General features: G+C 34.4%; 1 protein-coding gene across 2 annotated transcripts in view; it reads left to right on the plus strand.

The window, feature by feature from the left end:
- OTOGL (otogelin like) overlaps window positions 1-23,374 on the plus strand; it is a 133,176-nt gene that overhangs the window by 66,928 nt on the left and 42,874 nt on the right. The window contains exons 26-34 of one of the 2 annotated variants that reach the window (XM_059186420.1): window positions 2,222-2,356; window positions 7,062-7,211; window positions 9,650-9,769; window positions 12,511-12,627; window positions 13,493-13,649; window positions 14,292-14,318; window positions 18,976-19,143; window positions 20,781-21,059; window positions 22,986-23,103. In XM_059186420.1, coding sequence (XP_059042403.1) covers window positions 2,222-2,356; window positions 7,062-7,211; window positions 9,650-9,769; window positions 12,511-12,627; window positions 13,493-13,649; window positions 14,292-14,318; window positions 18,976-19,143; window positions 20,781-21,059; window positions 22,986-23,103 — 1,271 coding nt within the window. The remainder of the gene's footprint in view (window positions 1-2,221; window positions 2,357-7,061; window positions 7,212-9,649; window positions 9,770-12,510; window positions 12,628-13,492; window positions 13,650-14,291; window positions 14,319-18,975; window positions 19,144-20,780; window positions 21,060-22,985; window positions 23,104-23,374) is intronic. The other variant, XM_059186421.1, reaches the window with a different exon arrangement.

The following is a 23,374-nucleotide window of genomic DNA, read 5'->3' on the forward strand; positions in this document are numbered from 1 at the left end:
GACTTTGTGTGGGATACTTACCCTTAAAAGGGTAGGGGCTATGACAGGTGCTTAGATTGACTGACATTCGAGTAAAATAATATTCTACCTTGAGAGGTGCTGACATTTTGTTTTAGAATCACTTGGGAGAATATTTTCCATAAATGTTTGCAGTACCTCAGAATAAAGGGTTTGAGGAATCCATGTGGTACACTGATGTTGACCTTTTCCCTCTAGCTTTATAATCATTACTTATGTTGCTTAGCAACTCTGTAGCATTATCTCCAAACCTCATATTAACTTGAAATACAATAGAAATGAAAATTATAGAAATGTGACTCTTAGGAATTGATATTTTTTCAAGTTACTGTCAGCAATAACATGATATTACAAGGCAGACTATACAATATAGAATATTTTGTGGCATTTCTGAGTTTAATATAAAGACTAATCTAACACCGAGGAACTTTAATTAATAACAATAGAAATGTAATGGTAATAGAAAGCCTTTCAGCTGGCTTTTCACATCCCTTAATCTAAACAACATTTCTCAAGAGGAAGAACAAAACCAAACCCTGAATTATATATTTTTTCTTTGAAAATCATTCATAAAGGCACAAAATGTGGCATGATTTTTTTGAGTAGTACAATGCCATAATCATCTTAATGATCTTTATTATTCCCTTTTCAAAATTGGGGCAATGCTTTGCAAAATGATTGTTTAAGAAGAAGTAAAAGCTTTCAGTTCTTATGCAGGAAGGAAGGAAAAATGGATCACAGAGGGACACATTAATTACTTTGTCAACACCATTCATTGAAAACCTATCCTCTTGGCACTAGGCTATAATAATTACTTATAAGACAGAAAGAATTTGGCCAAACCAAAAGAAAGATTGAGCCAGTGTTCATATTGCTGGTGATATGAAAAACTAAGTGGAGAGAATTTATAAGACATGTATGATTTGCAGATATTTAAAGACTTTTTCACTTTGAAAATAAACACTGACCTGTATATCTAAAAATGAAAAGAATTCAGGAAATGTGTGGGCCTTTGAAAATTGAACATAGAGTTCAAAGAAAGTTCTCTCTGTTGAAATCCTCACCATCCACAAGTTAGTGAAAGCCCTCTTAGAGCAGTGTGTCTTTTAACTTTTGGAGGGATAAGGACCACTTCAAAAATCTGATGAAAACCATGGACTTTCTTCTTAGAAAAATACAGATCATCAAAAAACATTTTGCGATGAATTTCCAGGGTCTGTAGAGCCACAGAAGCCCACCTGAGGAAACTGATAGCAAAAAAAGAAACCCCGATTCAGAGAATGTGCTCTTAGCAGGTGCAGTTGGGAGTGGCTGCAGGAAGGTGGGGGTGCGGGTGGAGGGGGTCCAGTGCAGAGTGTACAGGGCTAAATAACATTCTCCCAAATGAAGAACTCCCTATAACTTAACGATTGACTTTTCTGCTCAATCATTGCTAAACACTTCCCAATTTCTCTGCAAGTACCATAACAACAATAACAACACAAGATTAGGATTTGGAACTTTGTCTCTGCTCTTATTTAACCAAGTGACCTTGGACAATCAGTTAATCCTACTTCGCTTCACTTCCTGCGCTGTCAAGTGGAGATAATATTTAACTTAAAAATTATCTTAAAAATTAAATATCATATGCAATGTTCAAAGGAAGCCCTCAAATGATATGTGTTATTATATTCACTAACACTGCCAAAATTTTGTGTCAATTTTGAGTTTGAGCCTGTAGGCAGATAATTATTTAGCCAGAAAACTTTTGAAAATACAACAAAAGATGTTACCTAAAATGAAAATATGTCTTTTAAAATTCCCCTAAGTGACATGCCTTGGGTATTTGTTGAAAAGAAACTGGTCAATACATTGGAGCTATAATAATGAAATTTAAAAAAAAATTGTTAAAACAAAATTTTAATAGAAGTTACTGAAGATAAATGTTTAAATATTGAATTGCTTTGGTATATTTTTATGAATTTATTTTACATTATTAGATAAAAATGATTTGAATTTTAGAGATAAGCTGTATTTCTTTTATTTAATATTTTTGAGATAATTTGTATTTTAATTTCAATACAAACTATTGCCGATCTTAGTTTTCTTTAAGGTTTGTTACAAAAAAGGTTTATAAAAAATAACTAATAATAACACATAATATACATTTATTTGTTAATTATGCATTTATTTATTTATTAATGCATTATTTTTGACATTTCAGAGTGTAGATGATTCAGATCTATCTGTTATTGCCCAGAACAAGAAATGCTTTGACAACGATATTGTTTGTTCCAAAAGTGTTTTGATCTCGGTTGGGGACACTGAAATTTACCTGAATGATACTCCTTACAAACAAGTGAGTAAACTATTTCTTTTAGGATCATTTTATCTTGTCCCGAGAATACTGAAAACAAAATAGAAACAATTCAGAGAACTTTTCTCTGCAAGTGATGACTAGATTCAGGTTTTCTTTGTTGTTTTATGTGGTGTCAATAAATCATACGTGACTTGTCTCTTTGACTTACTTTTTTAAAGACTTATACATTTATTTGAAAGAGAGAGTGAGAGTGAGAGAAAGAGTGGAGAGAGGAGAGTGGCAGAGGGAGAAGGAGAAGCTGACTCTCCGCTGAGCAGGGAGAAGGTTGCTGGGTTGGATCCCAGGACCCTGCGATCATGACCTGAGCCAAAGGCAGATGCTTAATTGACTGAGGCACCCGGGCACCCTGGTCTCTTTTGTTTATGTTTCACTTCTCCATATTCCAGTTCTTTCCTCTTTTCTTCAAACCCATGGTACCATGCTGGCCCTAGCATCTCCATCTCCAGTTCCATCTACACTGGATGCTTGGCTTCCCGAGTTAGTTCCTCTCCTCTTACCCTGCCATACTGCAGCCAGGGCAGCTTTTTTCCCCTAAAATGGGGATCTAATCTTCCATCAGTGTAGTGCTTCAAAACTCTCAGATGACTTCCCAGTTCTCTGATAAGTCTTTACCAGTCTGACCATCATCACCTCTCCTGCCTCACATCTCCTTACTTTCTGCTTTGAGCCCATGTTACAGAAGTCAGAGTTTTCATTAGTTCTTTTGATGGCCTATTCTTTCTCTCACCTCTGTTTCTTCGTGAATGTCATTTGCTCCTGCCTGGATCTGCCTTTTCTTTAACTTATTCTTCTATGATAGGTCTCATCGTAAGTCCTTCAGGAGCTCCTCTTCATACCTTCAAGTGCCCTGTTAGGACACGTAGCATACATTAGTGAGATTTCTTGTGTGATTGTCTGTCTTCTGTCCATTTGTCTAAGAGTTTTGTGAGAAGTAGGACTGCTCTCTCCCTTATTTATTCCTGTATTTTTGGAGCCTGCCCAATTTGAAAGAATGAAAACATTTAATTCATTCATCCATTCATTCATTCATCTACTATCTCCCAAAATCTCTATTAATTATTGGGACTAAAACAGCGAAAAGACACTGTGCTTATCTTTCAGGAATTATACTCAGGGGTGGGAGACATTCAAATAAACAAGAATATGCCATGGAATGTGCTATGGCCAGAGTGTGTGTAGGACAGTATGGGAGTCCCCAAGAAGAAGCCAACATTGGATGTTTAGGGTAGTTGTTAAGGGTGTAGACTTTGGAGTCAGTCAGTGCTCACCTAGAACCCCTGCTCTGTCACTTGCTGGTTGTGTCACTTTGGGCAAGTTTCCCTCACCTATTTAAGCTGCAGATTTCTCAATTGTAAATTTGGAATGATGATAGAATCTACTTCAGGGGCGCCTGGGTGGCTCAGTGGTTAAGCCGCTGCCTTCGGCTTGGGTCATGATCCCATGGTCCTGGGATCGAGCCCCGCGTCGGGCTCTCTGCTCAGTGGGGAGCCTGCTTCCTCCTCTCTCTCTCTGCCTGCCTCTCTGCCTACTTGTGATCTCTGTCTGTCAAATAAATAAATAAAATCTTAAAAAAAAAAAAAGAATCTACTTCATAGGTTCATATGATGTTTAAATGAGATAATGGATTTCAAGAAATGACTTTCTTCCTCTCTTTCACCCTCCTTATATTTGGAAGGCTCAGAAGATATGCTTTGGATTAAACGATTGGAACTGAATCTTTTTTTTTTTTTAATATTTTATTTATTTACTTGACAGAGATCAGAAGTCGGCAGAGAGGCAGGCAGAGAGAGAGGAGGAAGCAGGCTCCCTTTTGAGCAGAGAGCCCGATGCAGGTCTCCATCCCAGGACCCTGGGATCATGACCTGAGCCGAAGGCAGAGGCTTTAACCCACTGAGCCACCCAGGCACATATATATATATATATATATATATATATATATATATATATATATATGTATGTATTTTTTAAGAAAAAAAACTGAAGAGAAAATAGTAAATGCTCTTGCAGAAACAATTTGACACATTTTTGAAGTGGTAATTACAGTTCAGTGTAACTTTCAACTTCCAGTGTTCACCTGTATGCAGGCGTAGATGAATCTTCATGTCAGTTGCGAAGTATGAAGTAAGATAAAGGAAAGTCATAAAAATAATTTGACCCTAACAAGTACCTTGCTAATATTTTCTCTTGAACATCAGAAGTGAAAATAAGTACCACTATTTTTGGCAGATGGATTGCTCATTGAGGGGAAGAAAAAAAAAGTTATTCTTTCAATAAACACAATTTTGTTTCATCAAACATGTTAAGATATAAATGTTTTATAAATTTATTTAAGTGGCACTTTAAATATTTTCAGTCTCCACCTTTATAACTTATCTTTCTAACATCATTGGAGTTTGTTGAAAGTGCTACAATTCTCATCTGAAGTAGAGGTCTAGATTTGGGGCAATTCACAACACCCTCCTTTTTCTAATGGAAAGCATCTCTACTTCTTAATCTGAAAAGAAAGAAGCACACTATCTCCTTTTGACCAAAGAGAACTGTTTTTCTTGTCTTAAACTCCCCTGTTTAGTAAAAATGAAGGATTTTTACCTCTACGGGCAAATAGAAAAGATATCTTTTTACATCAGGAAAACGGATGTAGCAACAACCTTAAGAAGTCTAATGATAAGCTGCCTGCCTTATCCAAAAATTATTTTTAGACTCTAAAGATAGGTCAACCAGTCCAAGAGAACTTTAATAGGAAAATACACAAAAAAGCATCTTATGGATTGAAAGGAGCTATAGGCCACCAATATTCTGCTTACTTGCTTTAATTCTTGCTGATCAAGCCGTAAGGTAAGAGCCGTGAATGGGCTGTTGCAGGAAGGTTTTATACATCTATACATTACACCTTGATCCAGAAGCCGAGGATACTGTTATAAACTTGATAAAGTACCTCTTTCAATGAGCTAACATTCAGGTGGGGAGAAGGCAGATAATAAAACTGAAGACAAATCATATAATAGAAAGGTACTGAAAAGTATAATCAAAACAATAAAAATAGATTCTATGGCAGAGAGTGACTTGGGGTCAGGCCAGGCTACACATTGGGTGGGCCTAGTAAAGAATGATAATGTGATGCCTCTTGTTCAAGCAGGAATTATTCTTTCTCCCTTTGTTTTGCTGTCTCTTTTGACCTGTCATGGTGTGTGCATGGTTCTTTTTTCTTTATTATTTAAGGCCTTGTCACTCAGGAACAAGGATGCTCCCAGGTTGTGTGCAGACTCTCCTAGGCACCCAGGTCCTTGCTCCATACCTCCAACTTGGCACCTGGGAGGAGAAGGAAAAGAGGTTAAGGAAATCCATTATCCATGCGTATGCTTATACAATATACACTGTTCCATATAACATATTGAGCCCTTGTAAGTTTGAGCTTGTTCTAGAAAACTCTTTATGGGTGTGACGAAGTTTATTTACCTTGCCCTGAGGAATGTTTCTAAAATAGTATTTCCAAACTCTGACTTTGTTATTCTACAATCAAAGGATAGTATATCCACTTCACAATTTTTTATTTTGCATCTGCCTGAATTTGCTTTACTTTCTTTGATTTAATTTGATTTTGATATTTTTAAAGTTATTATATGAGTTAATTACAATGTCAGATTTAATGGGATCTTTTACAGGGTATAGCCTCTGCTCATAAGGAATGCTGAATATTTGTTCTTTAGGCTAAATGTGCTCTTAATTTTCCCAACAGTTTCCATCTCCAGTTTCTCTCTAAGGTTGTTGTTAATAGCCTACAAATTATCTTCCTTTACTATAAGCATGGTCCATCACTTTCCTATTCAGAAGCTCTTGCTGAATGCATTTTGCACATAGAATAGCAGCCTTTGACTGTATGGACAACTTGGCTGCAAAAGGGTCTCTTACTATGCTTCTCATGAAACCCATGTTCGAGCCTTTTGGTGCTCTCCTTACCTCTGAACAGATTTTGAATTTTCTTGCCCCTAAGTCTCTATTCAAGCTATTACTTTTGTTTGGAATGATTTCTTCTCCATTCTCATTTCCAGCTCTGTATACTTTCTTGTGTATGGTCTCTTACAGATCCGTTCATTATCCCACTCCTTGCAAGAAGCCTCTCCAGGTCCCTTTAATAGAAATCCATTTCCCCTTTCTCTTTCGCTCTCTCTCTCTCTTCCTCAATATAGATAGATATAAATATGGATACAGATATAGATGCATCTATCTATCTGTAGATATATATATATACATATATACCTATATATGTAGATGTATCTATTTATCTACCTATAGATCTATTAATCTATCTGTATATAATATATTTTTGGTACTTAATCATATGAATTATCATCAGCATAGCATTTGAGTTAGCAGATATAACCCCTTACCCTTAATGTACTCTATGCTCATGCTTTTGTTTACGCTCTTTTCTATAGCAGAAATACTTTTGCTTATTTATCCATATTGAGCCCATCTATCAGATTATGTCTCATTACCAATTTATGTATTTCCTATTTTATGCATATTTTATGCATTTGTTTTGTCTTTTGCTATGGAGCCAACCAAAAATACTTGTACGTAGATACTCATTGGTAGATACTAATTAATGTTTACACTTTGGTTAATGAACAAAGAATTCATTTTTCTCTTTCTTTCCTTCTTCCTTTTTTTTTTTTTTTTTAAGAAACGATCAGGTTTTTTTCTGGAAAATAAGCCTACGTACCAGCTTTGGAAGGCAGGGTACTACATAGCAATATACTTTCCAGAAAATGATATCACTATTCTTTGGGATAAAAAGACAACCATTCATATCAAAGTTGGACCCCGGTGGAAGGTAGGTTAACCTATTTGTTAGGCCAATCGAAATGAAATGTAAGAAATGAAGTTACATTTACCTTTAGATGTTTTATGGAAATAAAACAATTGACATTTTCTTTAAGAAACAAGTTATATTATCAGAATTACTAACTCATAGCCCAGTGAAGAAAACTCTTACCAATTAGAGTACAGTGTTGCGTACAGTTCTTTTTGACTTTAACCTTGGAGTAACCATTTTCCGAAGTTACTTAGGTCAACTTCTTTCTTCCCATCCCTTTCAGCATAGTTATGTGATGTTTGTCATACTGTTAGATTTATTTATTTGTTTATTACATTCTGCATTCCATCTTTTCCTCCACATTCTGGATTTTTTTTAAGTTTGCATACAGTACATTTGTAAAAAAAAAAAGTTATGGTCTAGAGTTCTATGGATTTTAACAAATGCATGGAGGTTTTTTTAATCTCTCACTAGAGTTTCTATATAGAACAGACCTCTCTACTCCCAATTTCTCCCATGTTGCCCCATTATTGTCATCCTTTACTGATCTATTCTTCAACTCTATAGTTTTGCCTTTATGCTACCTGTTGGGTCTGGCTTCTTTGACTTCACAAAATACATTTAAGGTTCATCCATACTGTTGGATGAATTAATAGTGTTTTCCTTTATACTGTTGAGTAGTATACCATTGTATGGATGTACTAATTTGTTTTATTTATTCATGTTCGAAGATTCGCTCTGGGCTGGTTAGAATTTTTAGCAATTTCCATTTTAAATTGTTTTAATATTATTCTCTGTTAAATGTATAAATATTAAGTATGATTATTATTTTAAATAATATAAATCTTGTTAAATTTATATATGAGATTTAAATTTATATATGATTTATATATAATTTAAATTTATATATGAGATTATTTTTGAAACAATACATTTTAAAAATCCAGTTTATCTGAAATTGAAGTTCGGACTCATGGATATAATGTGTGGCAAGTTAGGGAAAAATTGGGATAGTAACAACATATTCTTATTGGACTGTGGAAAAGTTACATAGTTTTAAAGATTTTAATATGTTGTAAATTTAAGATATTATTGTATATTAAAGTCATTTTCTTTCAACCTCAAGTGAGATAAAGCCCATAAATCTATTACTAGGGTTTGCTGGCTTCCTGCATTTCTTTGATGCAAATGAAACAAGTTAGTTACTGCCATACATCTTCAACCATGTTTTTGAAAGTGATTTAATCAGTTATTCTTCTACATCTCCCCCTTTACTGCTGCCTTAAATTGTTGGGTGATCATGGAGGAAGTGGCCATTGTCTTGCAGAGTTATTGTGGCTTCTGAGAAAGAGGCACAATGATACACAGTGGTCATGACAGTTGCAATCCCAGGGTTATTATCAGCTTTGCTGGAGACCTGGGCAGCCTATTTTATCAGCTAAGGGCTACGGTCCATTTCTCACTATATGAAGAAAACCTTCAGTTGTTTAATTTCATTGTTTTAAGGGTGGATTTCCATTGTTTTAAGAAGAGTATTCTTCTTTGTACTTTTGGTTTATCTTCCTCCCCTAAAAGTAAAGCATTTCACATTATTTGAGAAAATGCAATGGGTAATGTTAATATGATTACTTCATATGGCACTTTTAGTAACCTTCATATGGCACCTTTCATAACCTATAACAACCTTTATAATTGTGAAATAAGATGTGGTTTTTATTTATTGTGTCTCATAGTGGCATGATACATGAATATTAAAAAGTTAACTTTTTCTTTTAGAAGTTTTGTTTTGAATGTTTCGGCTTTTCAGAGTATGACCTAGAAAAAAATTTATTATTCTTATTGTTTCAACATTTATAGTGTTACAGAACCTTAAGCATATTCGGAGGTGGGTTTTTCATCATTAAAATATATATGTATATGAATATATACAGAATATATATGTATACATACACATAAATATTATAGTGTCTGTATTATACTTCTCCAAGTTACTTATATTATTACTTGTATCAGTGCTAAGACAATGGTAAGTGTGACTAGATAAAATTTGGGAGATGGCGAGACATCATTAAGAATTTAAAATAACTTAGGGCGCCTGGGTGGCTCAGTGGGTTAAGCCGCTGCCTTCGGCTCAGGTCATGATCTCAGGGTCCTGGGATCGAGTTCCGCATCGGGCTCTCTGCTCAGCAGGGAGCCTGCTTCCTCCTCTCTCTGCCTGCCTCTCTGCCTACTTGTAATTTCTCTGTCAAATAAATAAATAAAATCTTGAAAAAAAAAAGAATTTAAAATAACTTAAATATAATTAAATAGATATGAAATTATCTTAACATATTTATATAATTGTGGAAATTCTAAAATGTCTATTTTAGATCTATTTTAGATTTTTAGTGAATGAGACCTTAAATGTTGATGTGAAAATAGAATATTTCATATTTCATGATTTTTTTTCACTTTAGAACAAACTATCAGGATTATGTGGAAACTTTGACAAATGTACTTCCAATGATATGACCACTTCCAATAACTTAGAAGTAAGAAATGCCCAAGTATTTGGAGATAGTTGGGCATTAGGGCAGGTAAGCAGAATATATGTATTATAGAACTCAACAAATATTTTTTGATATATTTATTCACTTAATCACTTTTTCTTACAGGAAAATTTATTTAGGTAATACTACTTTATGTCATATTTGTATAGTAATTCATAACTGACAAATTACTTTCACATTTACCTTCTGTAAAGCTTGTGACAATCTTGTAATGTAAAGGGTGTTATCTCTATATGACAGATGAAGAAATTGAGGCTCAGGAAGGTTTAATGACTTGCTTAATATTGTATGTCCAGAAAGAAGCAGAGATGACATTCAAATTCATGTCTTTTAATCTCAGGTTTTTCCTTCCATAGCAAATGCTTTATCAGCGTACTTATATTTCTAATAATATAACTTTTGCCAACTCAAAGCAATGAGAAAATGAAGGCAGAATTTCTCACCATTTGTTCTCCAGGCATGGTTGTGTGGGGTGGGGATAGGTAGGGAATGGATTTGTGGTCTGCTGCCTCTGGGAGCAATTTGAATAAAGTAAGTTAGACATATTTCTTTTTTGAAGGATTTCTTGAGTAATTATAAGCTTCCAAGGGAGGAATAAATCTGAAGTGATTACCAACTTATTGACACAGAACCTGTTTTTATGTATTAGTTGTCAAAGAAATAGTGTCCTGTGGGCCGGCCACACTTTGAGAAATGCTGAACTAACTCAGAAAACAGAATCGAATTAGAAATTAGCATTACTCTTTTCTTCTCCTTTTTCTTTTTAGCCTACTTTTCTTTCTAGCTGAAAGTGGTATCCATAACTACAGCTTTCTGATTTGTTACTATTTGGTTAATTTGCCTTCCTCTTTACCTAGTTTACCTAGTATATCTAAATTTCTTTAAAAACATAAAAGGGGTCTAGGATAAAGCCCTCACCTAATTCAGTAAAATTCAGCAGCATATTTGAATGTGGCCCAAGCTGAAAAGTACAAATATTTTATTTAATATATGAACTATCTACTTCATAGATACAAAATCCTTTTTATTATGGCTGTCATATATCTTGTTGCACTTATAAGTCCTTGAAGAAATTATCTTATATTTGTCCATTTAAAATGAATTAAGGAATAACCAATTTATAATCATAATTAAATATTTGGAGTAATAAAAGAATTTTATACTCACTATAATGTGTATTCTTATTCATACTTAATGGCCAAAACTAAAAAAAAAATTTTAAAGCTTTTTTAATTGGTAAGTCTAATTTAGTGCTTTGATGTTTTCCAGGTTACATGAACCCATAGTAGGATTAAAACACAACCTCTGTTATTAGGAATTTAGAGTCTAGATTAGGAGTTGAGCTAGAAAAATTAAGAATGGAAATATGAAATAGGTGCTTTGATAGAGGTGAACAAAGCATTGGCTTCATTACAGTCAAAGGAGGTTTCCCAAAGAAGGTGCCATTGGGCTGAATCCTATAAGACACAGGAACTAGAAAAGTGAAGATGTTGAGAAACAGTGTAGCATCAAAGGAGGGAATGGTCCATTAGAAGGTGCAGGAAGACGGGTGTGTAATGGGAATTTCAAAAAATTCAACATGGCAGCTCTGGGGAGTTGGAAGTTATCAGTGGCTGGAATGCAAAGTATAGAGCTGCAAGCTATGAGTGCTAGGATCTAAGGCCCTAAAGTAGTTAGGAGGCTCTTATAATCCAGCTGGTAATGTTAAGTCAGTGAAGATTTAGAAAACTATACAAATTTCAGAGGCATTAAAGATTAAAATCATCAGCATCTGTTGAAAGGTTGCATTTAGGAGAATCTGGAGAATTCAATAAAGTCTCATAGCTTTCTGACTTATTGGGTAGTTGCTGATACTCTTCCCTGAGGAAGGGCAAAAAAGAGAGGAGATAGTGGAGGAAAGTGGGCCAGGACAACTGTGTAGAGATAAGAACAGGCTAGGATGCATTGAGAGAGAGGCTACAGTGAAATTTATGTGGAGATGTCCAGTTTTGAGATTCAGGAAAGATATTTGGGCTGGAAATATAGATTTGGCAGTTACTAGAATATGCAGGTTGTCGAAGCCATAAGAAGTGTACAAAATGAGAAAAATAAGAGGTTTGAGGATCAAGCTTTGCACAGAAGGGAGGGGCAGAAGAATGGGGAAGTAGCAGCCATTGAATTAGGAAGAAACTCAGAAGAAACTGGTATCACAAGAAATAAATGTGGAGAGACATTTAAGAAGGGCAAAGTAGTAAGTAGAGTCAAAGGTAGTGAAAGGTCAGGTGAGATGAAGACTGAAGCATTGCCTTTATATTTAGGCAACTCTAATGAAGAGATCACTGATGACATTTTCAGGGCAGTTTCGGGGAGGTGGATTAGACGAGGCAGAGACCAAGTTGCTGAGTACGTGGGATGTGAGCCTAGAGACACGTGAGCATGTACAACTCCTCAGAGGATGACTCCGATGGAAATGAATGAGCTGAAAATGAAAGGAAAGAGAATCAATTGCTCACATAATTTTTTAATGACCGCATTTGAGACAAATTTAAAACCATTTACCTCTACTCTCTAATATCGCCAGAATTTTAATAGTATGTTTAATTGTTTTCGAAAAGTAATACATACTATTGAGTTGGCTGAACACAGATGCTTTAGGTAAAACTTGACTAAAGGAACCAGAATATATGAGATGTGATTGTAATGCCGGAGTCAGAATAGTTTACTCTGATTTCAGCCTCACAAGTCACCCCTTTGAAAACTCTCTCTTCTCACTTATTTCTCTTCAACAGTGTGAAACCCCAAGTGAATTATTTAAACCCTGTGAGGCACATCAAAACAAATTTCCTTATGCCAAGAAAGAGTGCTCCATTTTGTACAGCGATGTTTTTGCTCCTTGTCGCAATGTGGTAAATGAATACTTTACAAAACCTTCATATTTACATGGGTATTGCTGTAGCTGTGATACCGAGATGAATGGGACAAAGAATTTAACCAACTGTTGGCTTTTTGGGTGGACTATCTAACCATTGTCGGGAAGAGAAATTTGGTAGTTTGTTTGTTGGTAGAAGTGGTGCATTTAGTTGATTTACTTTCTCCCTCAATTCATCTTATTTAACAGCATACATTTGTACATATTTATTGTAATACTCTGTTCTACTTCATGAAGCATTTTAATACATCCTCAAAGCCAGAAGTGATTGGTCAAAGCCAAAAATTTTGTTTTTATTTAGAGAACATTGCTGCATGGCATCTTCTCCTCAACCCAATGTATAGTTTAAAAGTATTAGTAGTGGCACATTTAAAAGGGTCTTAAAAGCATATGCCAAGATGGAGTAATTTAAATTTTTAAATGCCTTCCCAACATAATAATTTTAAGCCTCCATAGTTTAAGAAAATTGCTTCAGGTATTCATAAAAATCACTAAAAGTACAATTGGTGATAGAACATTCTTTTCATTCCATGTGAATATGCTAATAAACAATGAGATTGTACAAAATATCAAAATATGATTATATTGAAGTTACTGAAATCACATTTTTTGTAAGACCCATTATCTGTTTTGCTGGTTCTTTGATTTTACATTTGCCTAATAAATTCCTTTCTCCTTTGGTCCCTATAGAGGTTTGAGACGTTGAGAACTCTAGGTGGCAGTGTTAAGTTGATAATACCAAATTTTGAAAACCTACCAGTTTGTTTTCTTTTAGAAGTTTGAATTTGAATCAGTTGTGGTTCGTACTTATTGAAATGAACTCATTTTCATTTCATTTTCAGATCGATGTTACTTCTTTTGCCAAAAACTGCCATGAAGACACGTGTAACTGTAATCTTGGTGGGGACTGTGAATGTTTATGCACCAGCGTGGCAGCTTACGCATACAAATGTTGTCAGGAAGGGGTATCTGTTCACTGGAGGTCATCCACTGTTTGTTGTGAGTACCCTAGTGAGAACATCATCACCAGGTTGGAAACTTATAAAGAGATTAATTTGTCCTATCACAGAACAAATACCATGCAATTATTGTTGAAAATAGAATTTTCATTTAGAAACAGAATTTAAGATAACTAAACTTTCTATTCCTTTGACAATGCAGATAAACTGTAGTACAGCTAAAGGGTTTATAAAATTAAACATCAAGGTAAAATTTTCTATTCTGTTTGACTGTTGTCAGGTTGACATTCGAACTCTAAATTGTATACCACCCTCAAATTGTTTATGACTTCATTCCCCTTACGGCTGTGAAATTTCCCTGTTCTGATTATAAGAAACAGATTTGAGTCTTTAAACTTTTCGTTTACTTATGTAGACGGCAAGTCATCTAAAGATTTTAACACTTTGAGTTCCCATTTCTAAGTAGGCAGATACATTGGTCTACTTATAATCTTACAAAATTTAATTTTTCAACACATCACTCTTAAAGAATCCTCTTTGCTCAGAGGAAGTTCCTAAATAATGATGTCATTCTGTGTTCTTTCACTTGGTCATGGATAAACATACAGCAATATTTTTCATACTTTCAGATAAGGGGTTAGACCTTTAAAGAGTTTAATATTTATTCTTTTATTTTTTTTAGCTCTTGACTGTGAATATTACAATGAAGGTATGTGATATTTCAATAACGATTATTACTATAGCCATTCTGTGGGATTTATTTTCAGAGTAAGAGTTTTTCAACAATGTGGGAACAATAGTTTATAATTCAGTACATAACTCAATGAACAGCTTTACTTTATAAAATTTATCTAAATTTCTAAGTATTTGAGTTAAAATTTATTTCCTGTAAAATAAAAAGTGTAACTAAGTTTTCGGCATTTAGGAGGCCCTCAATAAATGTTTTTTGTATGACATGAATAAATTAATGAGTGGAGATAGCTAATTTTTTAGGCAAAAAGGATGAAAGACATATACCAAATGCTTATCGTTTACCATTTTGTATAAATATAAACATTAGTCAAACATTATGTCATAGATATCAATTACTATGATGATAAGCATGTAAGGAATTTATTTTGCCATCATTGAAGGCAAAAATAATTACATATTATCAGAATGAGAATTTATTGATTTAATGGTAATAAGAGGAGGCGCTACCTAAAACTAAGAAATTGACATAAGAAGAAACAGAGTATCACATCCTCAGTGAAAATGCCAGATAATGGCAGAATTAGAGCCTGCTTTATTATCAAACCTCCTTATTGAGGAAGGCGTAGCCACTTAAACCTAATTCAAACAAGTAAGATGATCCAGGACAGTGTTCAGTGTTCATTTTGTCCATGACTGGACAAATTCTGGACTCATGATGGGATAAATTAGAGTAATAGTTAAAGGGAAACTGGGCCACTACAAAAACCCCAAGCAACTAATCAAAAGCATTTTGGTACCTTACTGAGCTAGGGAGAAATCTGTCAGCTATAAATACCCAAAGAAAGCCAGATAATTTTAGAGAAATAGAGATGACGGATTAAAAAGAAAATTGACATTTTAGTTTTTGGTTGTTTCTGTTACATTTATGGAAGTTTGATGGAGGAAAAAAGCCCAACATTAAAAAAAATTCAGTGCTAGTTAAAGAAAATATAAACCAAAATTATCTCCTGTTGAGAGGTTCACACACATGTGCGTGCGAGTGCATGTACGTGTGCACACACACAAACACATTCTACATCAATCCTTTGGATGTCATGCTGAAATTGAAACTGATTCCCTAAAAGTAATAGCTTTTGTTGTTAACTACTTTATGTATATCATATAATTTAAGCTTCAAAATATGCCTGTAAGGTATTACTATTAACACTTTATAGAGGAGGAATCTGAGGACCAGAGGGGTTAAAATAACTTGGTCAAAGTCACTTGGTCAAAAATGTAGTAAACTGAGATTTGTAAGCAATCTGATTCAGAACCAAAGAGCTTGACCTCCATGCTGCACTGCCCTGAGTATGGTTAACAAACCCTAAACTCAGAAAGATCAACACACATTGTGATCATGCTCTACACAATGTACACAGACATCAGTTTGAAAAAAATTGCTCCAGTAACTTCCTCACTTAAGAAGGCTTGCCTCACACAGTTCTGCTGTAAAAATCTCCATCTGTGCCTTTGTACTTTCTGGCATTTCTTCTGTCGTCCTTTGGATCCCAAAGCAGAATTTTCCATGAATATTGAATTTCTACCTTTTGCTTCTTGATATATTTTGCTTTCTCTCAACAAGTCTGCTGCACTACTAGTGATGGTTCTTTTTTCTAATGTGTTCTAGGATTCTTCAAACCACTTCCCCTGGTGTCATCTATAATATTCAGAGGACGAACATGGGGCGTTTAGCCTCCATGGGACACTGATTGACTCAGTGGAATGGCAGGGGAATCTGTTTCCTATGATCAAAATAATAGGCAAAAGCATTAACTGGACAAGGAGAGTACGAATTTGCAAAAATAATGCAATGAAGATAGATGATTGAAGGGGGATATAGAATTGAGATTGTTGATACTAGTTATAAAAAGAAAATTGTTTAAATGAATATTTTTAATAGGTTTCATCCCCACTAATTTTATAGATATTTTAAACCTACTTAGTTTTCTTAGGATATTCAGTACTGATATATTTCTTCCTTTATTTAGTACATACCAGGCACTGTGTTTTCAAGATACTTATTAATATTTCAAGCTAATGCCGTAAGAGGAAAATTTAAAAAAAAGTAAGAGAATTCAGAGGTTGCTGTTGATATTATTTCAGTAATCTTTAATGCAAAGGCTATATGTAACATCTTCATATTCATTTTATGGCATTTGCTAAAAATACAAAGATTTTATTATTGTGATTGCTGTCAGTGAACAAGGACTTCAATATTCCACTAAAAATTGTTGTGCAAGTTTTAAGCTCAGAGTGATTTTATTAGCCAGGATATGCCTAATATTGTGTTAAATAATCACTGAAGGAAATGATTACTTTCAGTAGGTGGTGAAATTATACTCTCCCTAAAGAAAATTAATGATAAAGTCAACGATTTTTGCTTTAATTGCTAGTGAAAAATGCATGAGTATCCAAATACAAGATATCAATCAACTGGGAGACAATTCGGAAGCTTTCAATTTTTATACAAATGGATTTTTCAGGTGAAAATTATCTCTTCAGGTTGCTGTTAGTAAAGAACTCATGCTCTGGACAAGAGAAGATTTTGTTTGGCTGTCTAATTCAGTTCCCTTCTTCTTTTTTTAAAAATTTTTTTAAAAAAGATTTTTATTTATTTATTCAACAGACAGAGATCACAAGTGGGCATAGAGACAGGGGAAGGGAAGCAGGCTCCCCGCTGAGCAGAGAGCCCCATGTGGGGCTCGATCCCAGGACCCTGAGATCATGACCTGAGCTGAAGGCAGAGGCTTTAACCCACTGAGCCACCCAGGCGCCCCCGTTTCCCTTATTCTTATATCGAATGTCCATGAGGGTGCTTCAGTCCCTCAAGTTATAGTTTTATATGTCTTCATTTTGAATTATATCTCATTGTGATTTACATACTTATCTACTAATTTATACATTGTTTACCTATTTGTACAAACGAACATGCTTATAAAAGGAAATACATTTGTATCTGGGAAGTATATGTTGCTCTTATCCTTCTTAGAAAGTGTGCCAGCAAATAGTGGAGACTAATGATAGAGCTTTCTTTGGTTCTTGTAGATTTGGGCTCTTAAACACTGTGCATTGTGTGTATTCGTCAGAGCAATGGGGAGGCCGTGTTGTGGGCTCATGAAGAGGTTCTCCACTGTATCTGCTCAGTTCCATCTTGGTGGGAGCAATTGTCTTCAAGTCTCCATCTCTACTCAAGTTGTTCAAATTTTTGGTAAAACTCTTTCTCTCACAGCTTGTAAGGGTCCCCAAGTGCTCATTGGTGAGGCATCTCCAGTCTGTGGAGGAGTCAACACTTGAAGATAACTTATCCTGAGTCCTTGCCTCCTCTCTAGGTCTTCATGAAGGAAATTTTGGTTCTTGGTCCCCTTTTTGCTTCAAAGACTTTTGACTCCAGTCTAATTTCTCCCTTCCCCCAAACCTGATCTTCAGTCCTGAAAGAGAAAAAAAAAAAAAAAAAACATAACCCTCTGATTTCTTTAGATATTTTTCTCTCCTCCATCTTTAGAGTGGGCTTGTTGAGGAAAATTGTTCTTGAGATAAAAATTAGAGGAAAGAAGGAATGAGAAATTCACTGAGAGCAACTGGATTGATCTTTTATGATAGCACTTGGCACATACATATTAATATTTTACATAACCTATAACATAGAAAATATACACACAACTATTCCAAGCATACAGGTGATAATTATGTAACCTAATTTTGATGATTCAGAAGAAATTTCAAAGTTTTATAGTCTCTCAGTTATATTAATCACGAAGTTTAGACTGGCATGGAGATTAGGCTGGAGGTAAACTGAATTTATTATCACAAAACCTAACTCATCATTTTTTTGAATATCATGAACTTAACTATAATTCATAAGATAAGGTTTGCAGAAAAGTTATTCTGGTTGAGTTTCGAGTTTGTCTCTATACTAATAAGGTTTTTACTACAGTAAATGTTTTCCATTTTATATAGAGCTAGTTAAGTGCATGAGAAGCAATAGCATAAGTGAAAATACTTTGGACATCTTTGTTGAGCTTCGTCTGATTTTCTTTTTTATAGACATGCCTCACTGTCAGTAATTCCCCAAACAGAAAATATCGTAGATCACGTCTGTGACTTCTGTTTTCATGCAATGCAACCTATTAGAGAGAGATGATTTTTTAGAAGACTTTCAAAATCCCTGGCCATAGATAGAGATAAATTTATGTTTATTGAGAATAGTTTTAAATCATGCAATATTAGAGTGGAGAGTTACCTACACAAACTTTTTCACCTAGGTGAGAAAAACGGAGATCCAGAAAGCTTGAATCAATCTTCTAAGGAGCACTGCTTTAACTATACAGATACATGTAAACATATATATATATATATATATATATATATATATATATATATATATGAAATATATATGTTTTAAATTACATAATCTAAATATGATTTATATATTCCAATTTGCTATAGTATGTTATTTTTTTAAAATAGTTCACTTATTGTATCAAAGATAAATACTTAAGTGCACAATAATTTTTATGGTATTTCTTTGTTATTAACATCTATCCCATTGAAATGTCAGCTTGAAATGTAAAACTCCAATGCCAATTGTAAAACTCCTATGACAATTTATTATTCTCTTATCTGCATTTAACTAGGGCTTGGAGAAGGGCCATACATGCTGGCAAGTTATGGACAGAGTGGCCTTGTTCTGGGGGCCAATATGACCAGTAGAAGCATTTTCTCTTTGCCAAGGAGTAGTATTCATGGCAATTTATTTTTTAATTTTATGATCACTCCAGGCCTTTTTAAAGAGAAGGCATCATGTAAGTATAATTTCCAATTGAAAATAGGAATTTCATTTTCCATTTACATTGTTTTTCATTTATTCATGTAGTAGCTATTAGTTGGGGATCTAATACATTAAAGGCATTTTTTTAGGTGTCCTAAAGGGTATAAAATAAGAGACTGGTACACGAAACAATTATCTCTTTTGTATATAAAATCTTTTCTTTGTTTATCTTTTAGCATACATACATTAGAATTGAAAATATTTGACTGAATTTTTGGTCCTAAATAAAGCATAACTTAAATTTTCATAGTAACCATTATAGACTTGATTTGAAATTTTGATTTGATATCAAAGTAGTTAAGTATTAAGAAAATAAATCAGAGTCTAGAAAGCCTTTTGTCCTTTATGGCCTTGTCTTTCCTGGAACCTGGTCCCACATTTACTGATTTCCATCTGCAGATCTATACTGGTCCAATTCACTTGGCACCTGTTCTAACTAGTGGTTAGTGTCCCCTTCTGACTGGAGATAATCAGGCTACGTTGGTGCTATACTATACTACGTTGGTGCCCTACTTAGAATCACTCGTGAGGTGTTACATGAGCTTAGAAAATATTTATTAAATGAATCAGACTTAATTTTTTAATCTATTTTGAGAAATCTCATGATTTTCTAGTTAGAATGAATTGTATTCTTCTTATTAAAAAACTTTAGTTCTTTTTAATCTATAAAAACCCCTATCACAGTCTGAAGTTCCGATTTATGTGTTGTTCCATACTTTTCCTCTGAAAAAGATTTCTTTTATTCTTCTTTGCATCCTCCAGGGCTCAACAGAAGGACTTGCAAGTTTTAAGATATAATCAAAGCCTTTGGAATTATACATTGGATTTGAGCGAGCTCTTCATTTTATGATTTATATTAAGTGATGTTTTAATTAAAAAAATCCTAACGGATTTAAATTAAAACCTAAAAAATTAAGGTCTAAGAAATTAAACCTAAACTCTATTAAAAAAAAAAAAACTCTTATATCATGGGTTTTACAAATATGAGGAAAACTTTTTCAAGCATTTACCAAAAAAGGATGACATTTCTCAAATGTTTTATAATTGTTCATTAGCCCTTTGACCATCTATTGGGAAATAGACAATAATGTTGAGCAAATAGTTTTTTCTTAATGCCGCAAAATCACTTGCAAGATTATTCACCCATTAAGAGCCCAGTTATATTGTAATGCAATGACATGCCTAAATTGATCTGTTTCCTATTCTTTTAGATCATCCAATTTAGCTCTTTGGAGAGTCTGTGCATTTGAAAATGTTAAAGCTTGCAAATACAAATATGTGTTCAATCAGTCATTCAGTTCCTTGTATGAAATTGCATGTGCTGGGGTCCGAAGTTGGTATTTCTTTTGTCCCCTGAGGGACACGAGAAATTATTTAAAAAATAGAATTCAGCAAAGACTGATCTTTTTGAGTTTTTGAGCTAACAATACATTACATTAAAATATTAATTTTCTTTTTAAAGATATTAGAATTCATCTCTGAAATCTTAGAGATGGTCTTCATTATATATGGCAGTTGTGCAATTCTGTCTTTGCAAATACATTTTACAGTGCTGGTGTTGATGATCTCCCACCCAGGCGGAAATCAAACATGCTGCTCTATGTTTTACAGCATTGGCACTTGTTTCCTTGGAGTCTGCCGAAAGGCCAAACTACTTTCTCTATGTCCACGATGATGACACTCTCAGTTTGAAACTGTGGCAGGCAAATTCAGCCTTCCATCGAAGAGCCACATTTCTCCACCATCAGGGGCTCTGGATTCCTGGTTACAGTGCGTTTGAGTTATACAGCAAAAAAGGCTTTTTCATCATCCTCACAGATTTTAGTGTCAAAGCATCAAAATATGATGATTCTGAAGAATTCAAACATTCAAGTAGCTTCAGCATAGAAGGTATGGTTTCTGAGATCTTCAAAAGGAGAATCAATAGATAATTTACCTTATGGCAAAATATCAAAAATTTTTAAGTCATTTGTAAATGAGTCTAAGTAGACTAACTGGTATGACCTTGAGTGAGTGAGTTTCTTAACCTCTTTGTCTTTGGTTTATGTGAAATTAGAATGGGGGAAATAATAATACCTACTTTATAGAGTTATTATTATGTCACATAAATTAATTGGCAGATAGTTTAGAACAGCCTTAAATAATGTTACTTTTATTTATGGTCCCAGTTATTACTTTTAGGGCTATCTGGACTTTGGAAACTGAGCTTTCTTGCATCTCTTGGGTCTACTGCTTGTACTTTTTCTTTCCTAGAAGGCAGCTTCTCAATATCCTGATTCTTAATGATAAAGGCAGCACGTTTATCTCTGTCTTTTGAATAGTAAGGTATCTGGTTCCATTGACTTCTGGAAGATTTCCCTGGTTCAGTAGAAGCCTGGTTTTATTTCTAGAAATCCTTACAGTTTTATAGCTGTTGAATTTTCTGAATTTCAGAGAGGAATCTCCACTTCCTCATCTGATGTTTTTTCAAAATCTAGGAGCTTAACACATACCTTGGATCTCCCAAACAAATTCCTTCATTTTAACATATCATTTGTTTCATTTATTCATTTGCCTTTTCTGTTGTTGATAAATTTCTGCAAACCTCGATAGTCTTTGGATTTGAGGAATTCAGATGAGCTTCAAATTTTTGCCTATTAAAAAGGGTTCCTGCACTCATGAGAAAAAGTCACTGATATGTCTATACTACATTCTATAGAGCAGATATGATGTTTTTACTTGACTTTACTTAAAAGTTGAATGTTTTGACACTCTGTTTCCCCTCCAGTCTAGTTATACTCAGACCCAGTGGCCCCACCTAAGTTTTGGACAACTGTTGCCAATGGCATCATTAGAATCTCAGAAACTGATCATTGCGGAGTTCTTAAAACTAGGAAATTCTAGGGATCTACTCTAGTCTTAGAACCAATCCTCTGTCAGGACTCACAATTCCAGTGACCCAGATCTAATGGCCACGCTAATCTTTAGATGCACAGATGCCTTCCAAAAAGTTTTATTTTCCTATCCATACTTTAGGATTCCATTCTGTATCCAGAATCTGAGAAACATAACACCTACCATGAATTTTCTCCTTTATGGAGCTCTCTTCTCCAGATATAATTTTGGACTGCTACAGAAAGATTGTTCTATGTTGTGAGAAGAGAGAGTACTAGCAGAATTTGTAAAAGGAAACTCTTCAATCAAGGGAGGTTTTATAACTGTAAGCATGTATTATTAAAGCCCATTCATTTGTTTTTGTCATCAGATAATTCTTACCATGTACAAGGTAATGCTCTAAGTTCTGTGAGAACAAGGATGGAATGCTCTCCTTAGGTTTGATGTCAGGAAACATGTCTTTGGTCTTGCCATTTTCCTAATTGTTTGAACTTGGCAAGTCATTTGGCTCCTCTGAGCCTCATTTTTTTTTTTCATTTATAAAATGAAAATAATACTCAATAGGCTTTCTAGGATAAAATAGAATAATGGACAAAAATTACTTTGCAAAAAGTAAAATTCCAAACAAGTGTTCAGTATTATGACATGTAGATCATTAGAACCCAGTGAACATAAAGGGAAAAGATTTTGAATTTTTCATTGTTTTCTCCAACTGCTGGGTTTTAAAAATCTTTGGAAGGTGGACTAACATTTAAATATTCAACCTAACCATGAAATATTTTGATCACCAAGTTATTGCCATGTCTTTTTCCCTAGCTCTGTCTTTTCTACAACATTATGGTCAAGGAGGGGTCAAACCCTAGAAGCGTTGCTATCATAAATCATTATATTTCAAGCTGTACATTAAAAATATGTGCAATCTAGACTTTCTTCTTTCTCCAGAAATACAGGCAGCAGTGCCCTACCGGAGGATGTGTGAATGGAGATACGAACCTTGTGCCACTCCCTGCTTTAAAACATGCAGTGACCCTGAGGCGCAAGCGTGTAAATTTCTCCCACCGTAAGTCGTGTTTAACCATTCAATGCACAACTTCCAGCACTAGCACATTCTTCTCTCAATGGACTATTTTTTTTTTTTTTTTAGAATTTTAAAAGTAAAAGACCATTCTCAAGACTCATTTGTATGTGTTCTATACTTAATAAAGAATTCATTTCCTTGTATTCAAGCAGTAGTTATTGAGGGGTTGTGATGTGGCAGGAATTCTAGCTGATATGAATGTAGTACTGAATGAAACAAAGTATCTCCCGTCATGCTGCTTACACTTTGTTGG

The sequence above is a fragment of the Mustela lutreola genome, chromosome 8 (genome assembly GCF_030435805.1).
Source record: "Mustela lutreola isolate mMusLut2 chromosome 8, mMusLut2.pri, whole genome shotgun sequence".
Lineage (NCBI taxonomy): Eukaryota > Metazoa > Chordata > Mammalia > Carnivora > Mustelidae > Mustela > Mustela lutreola.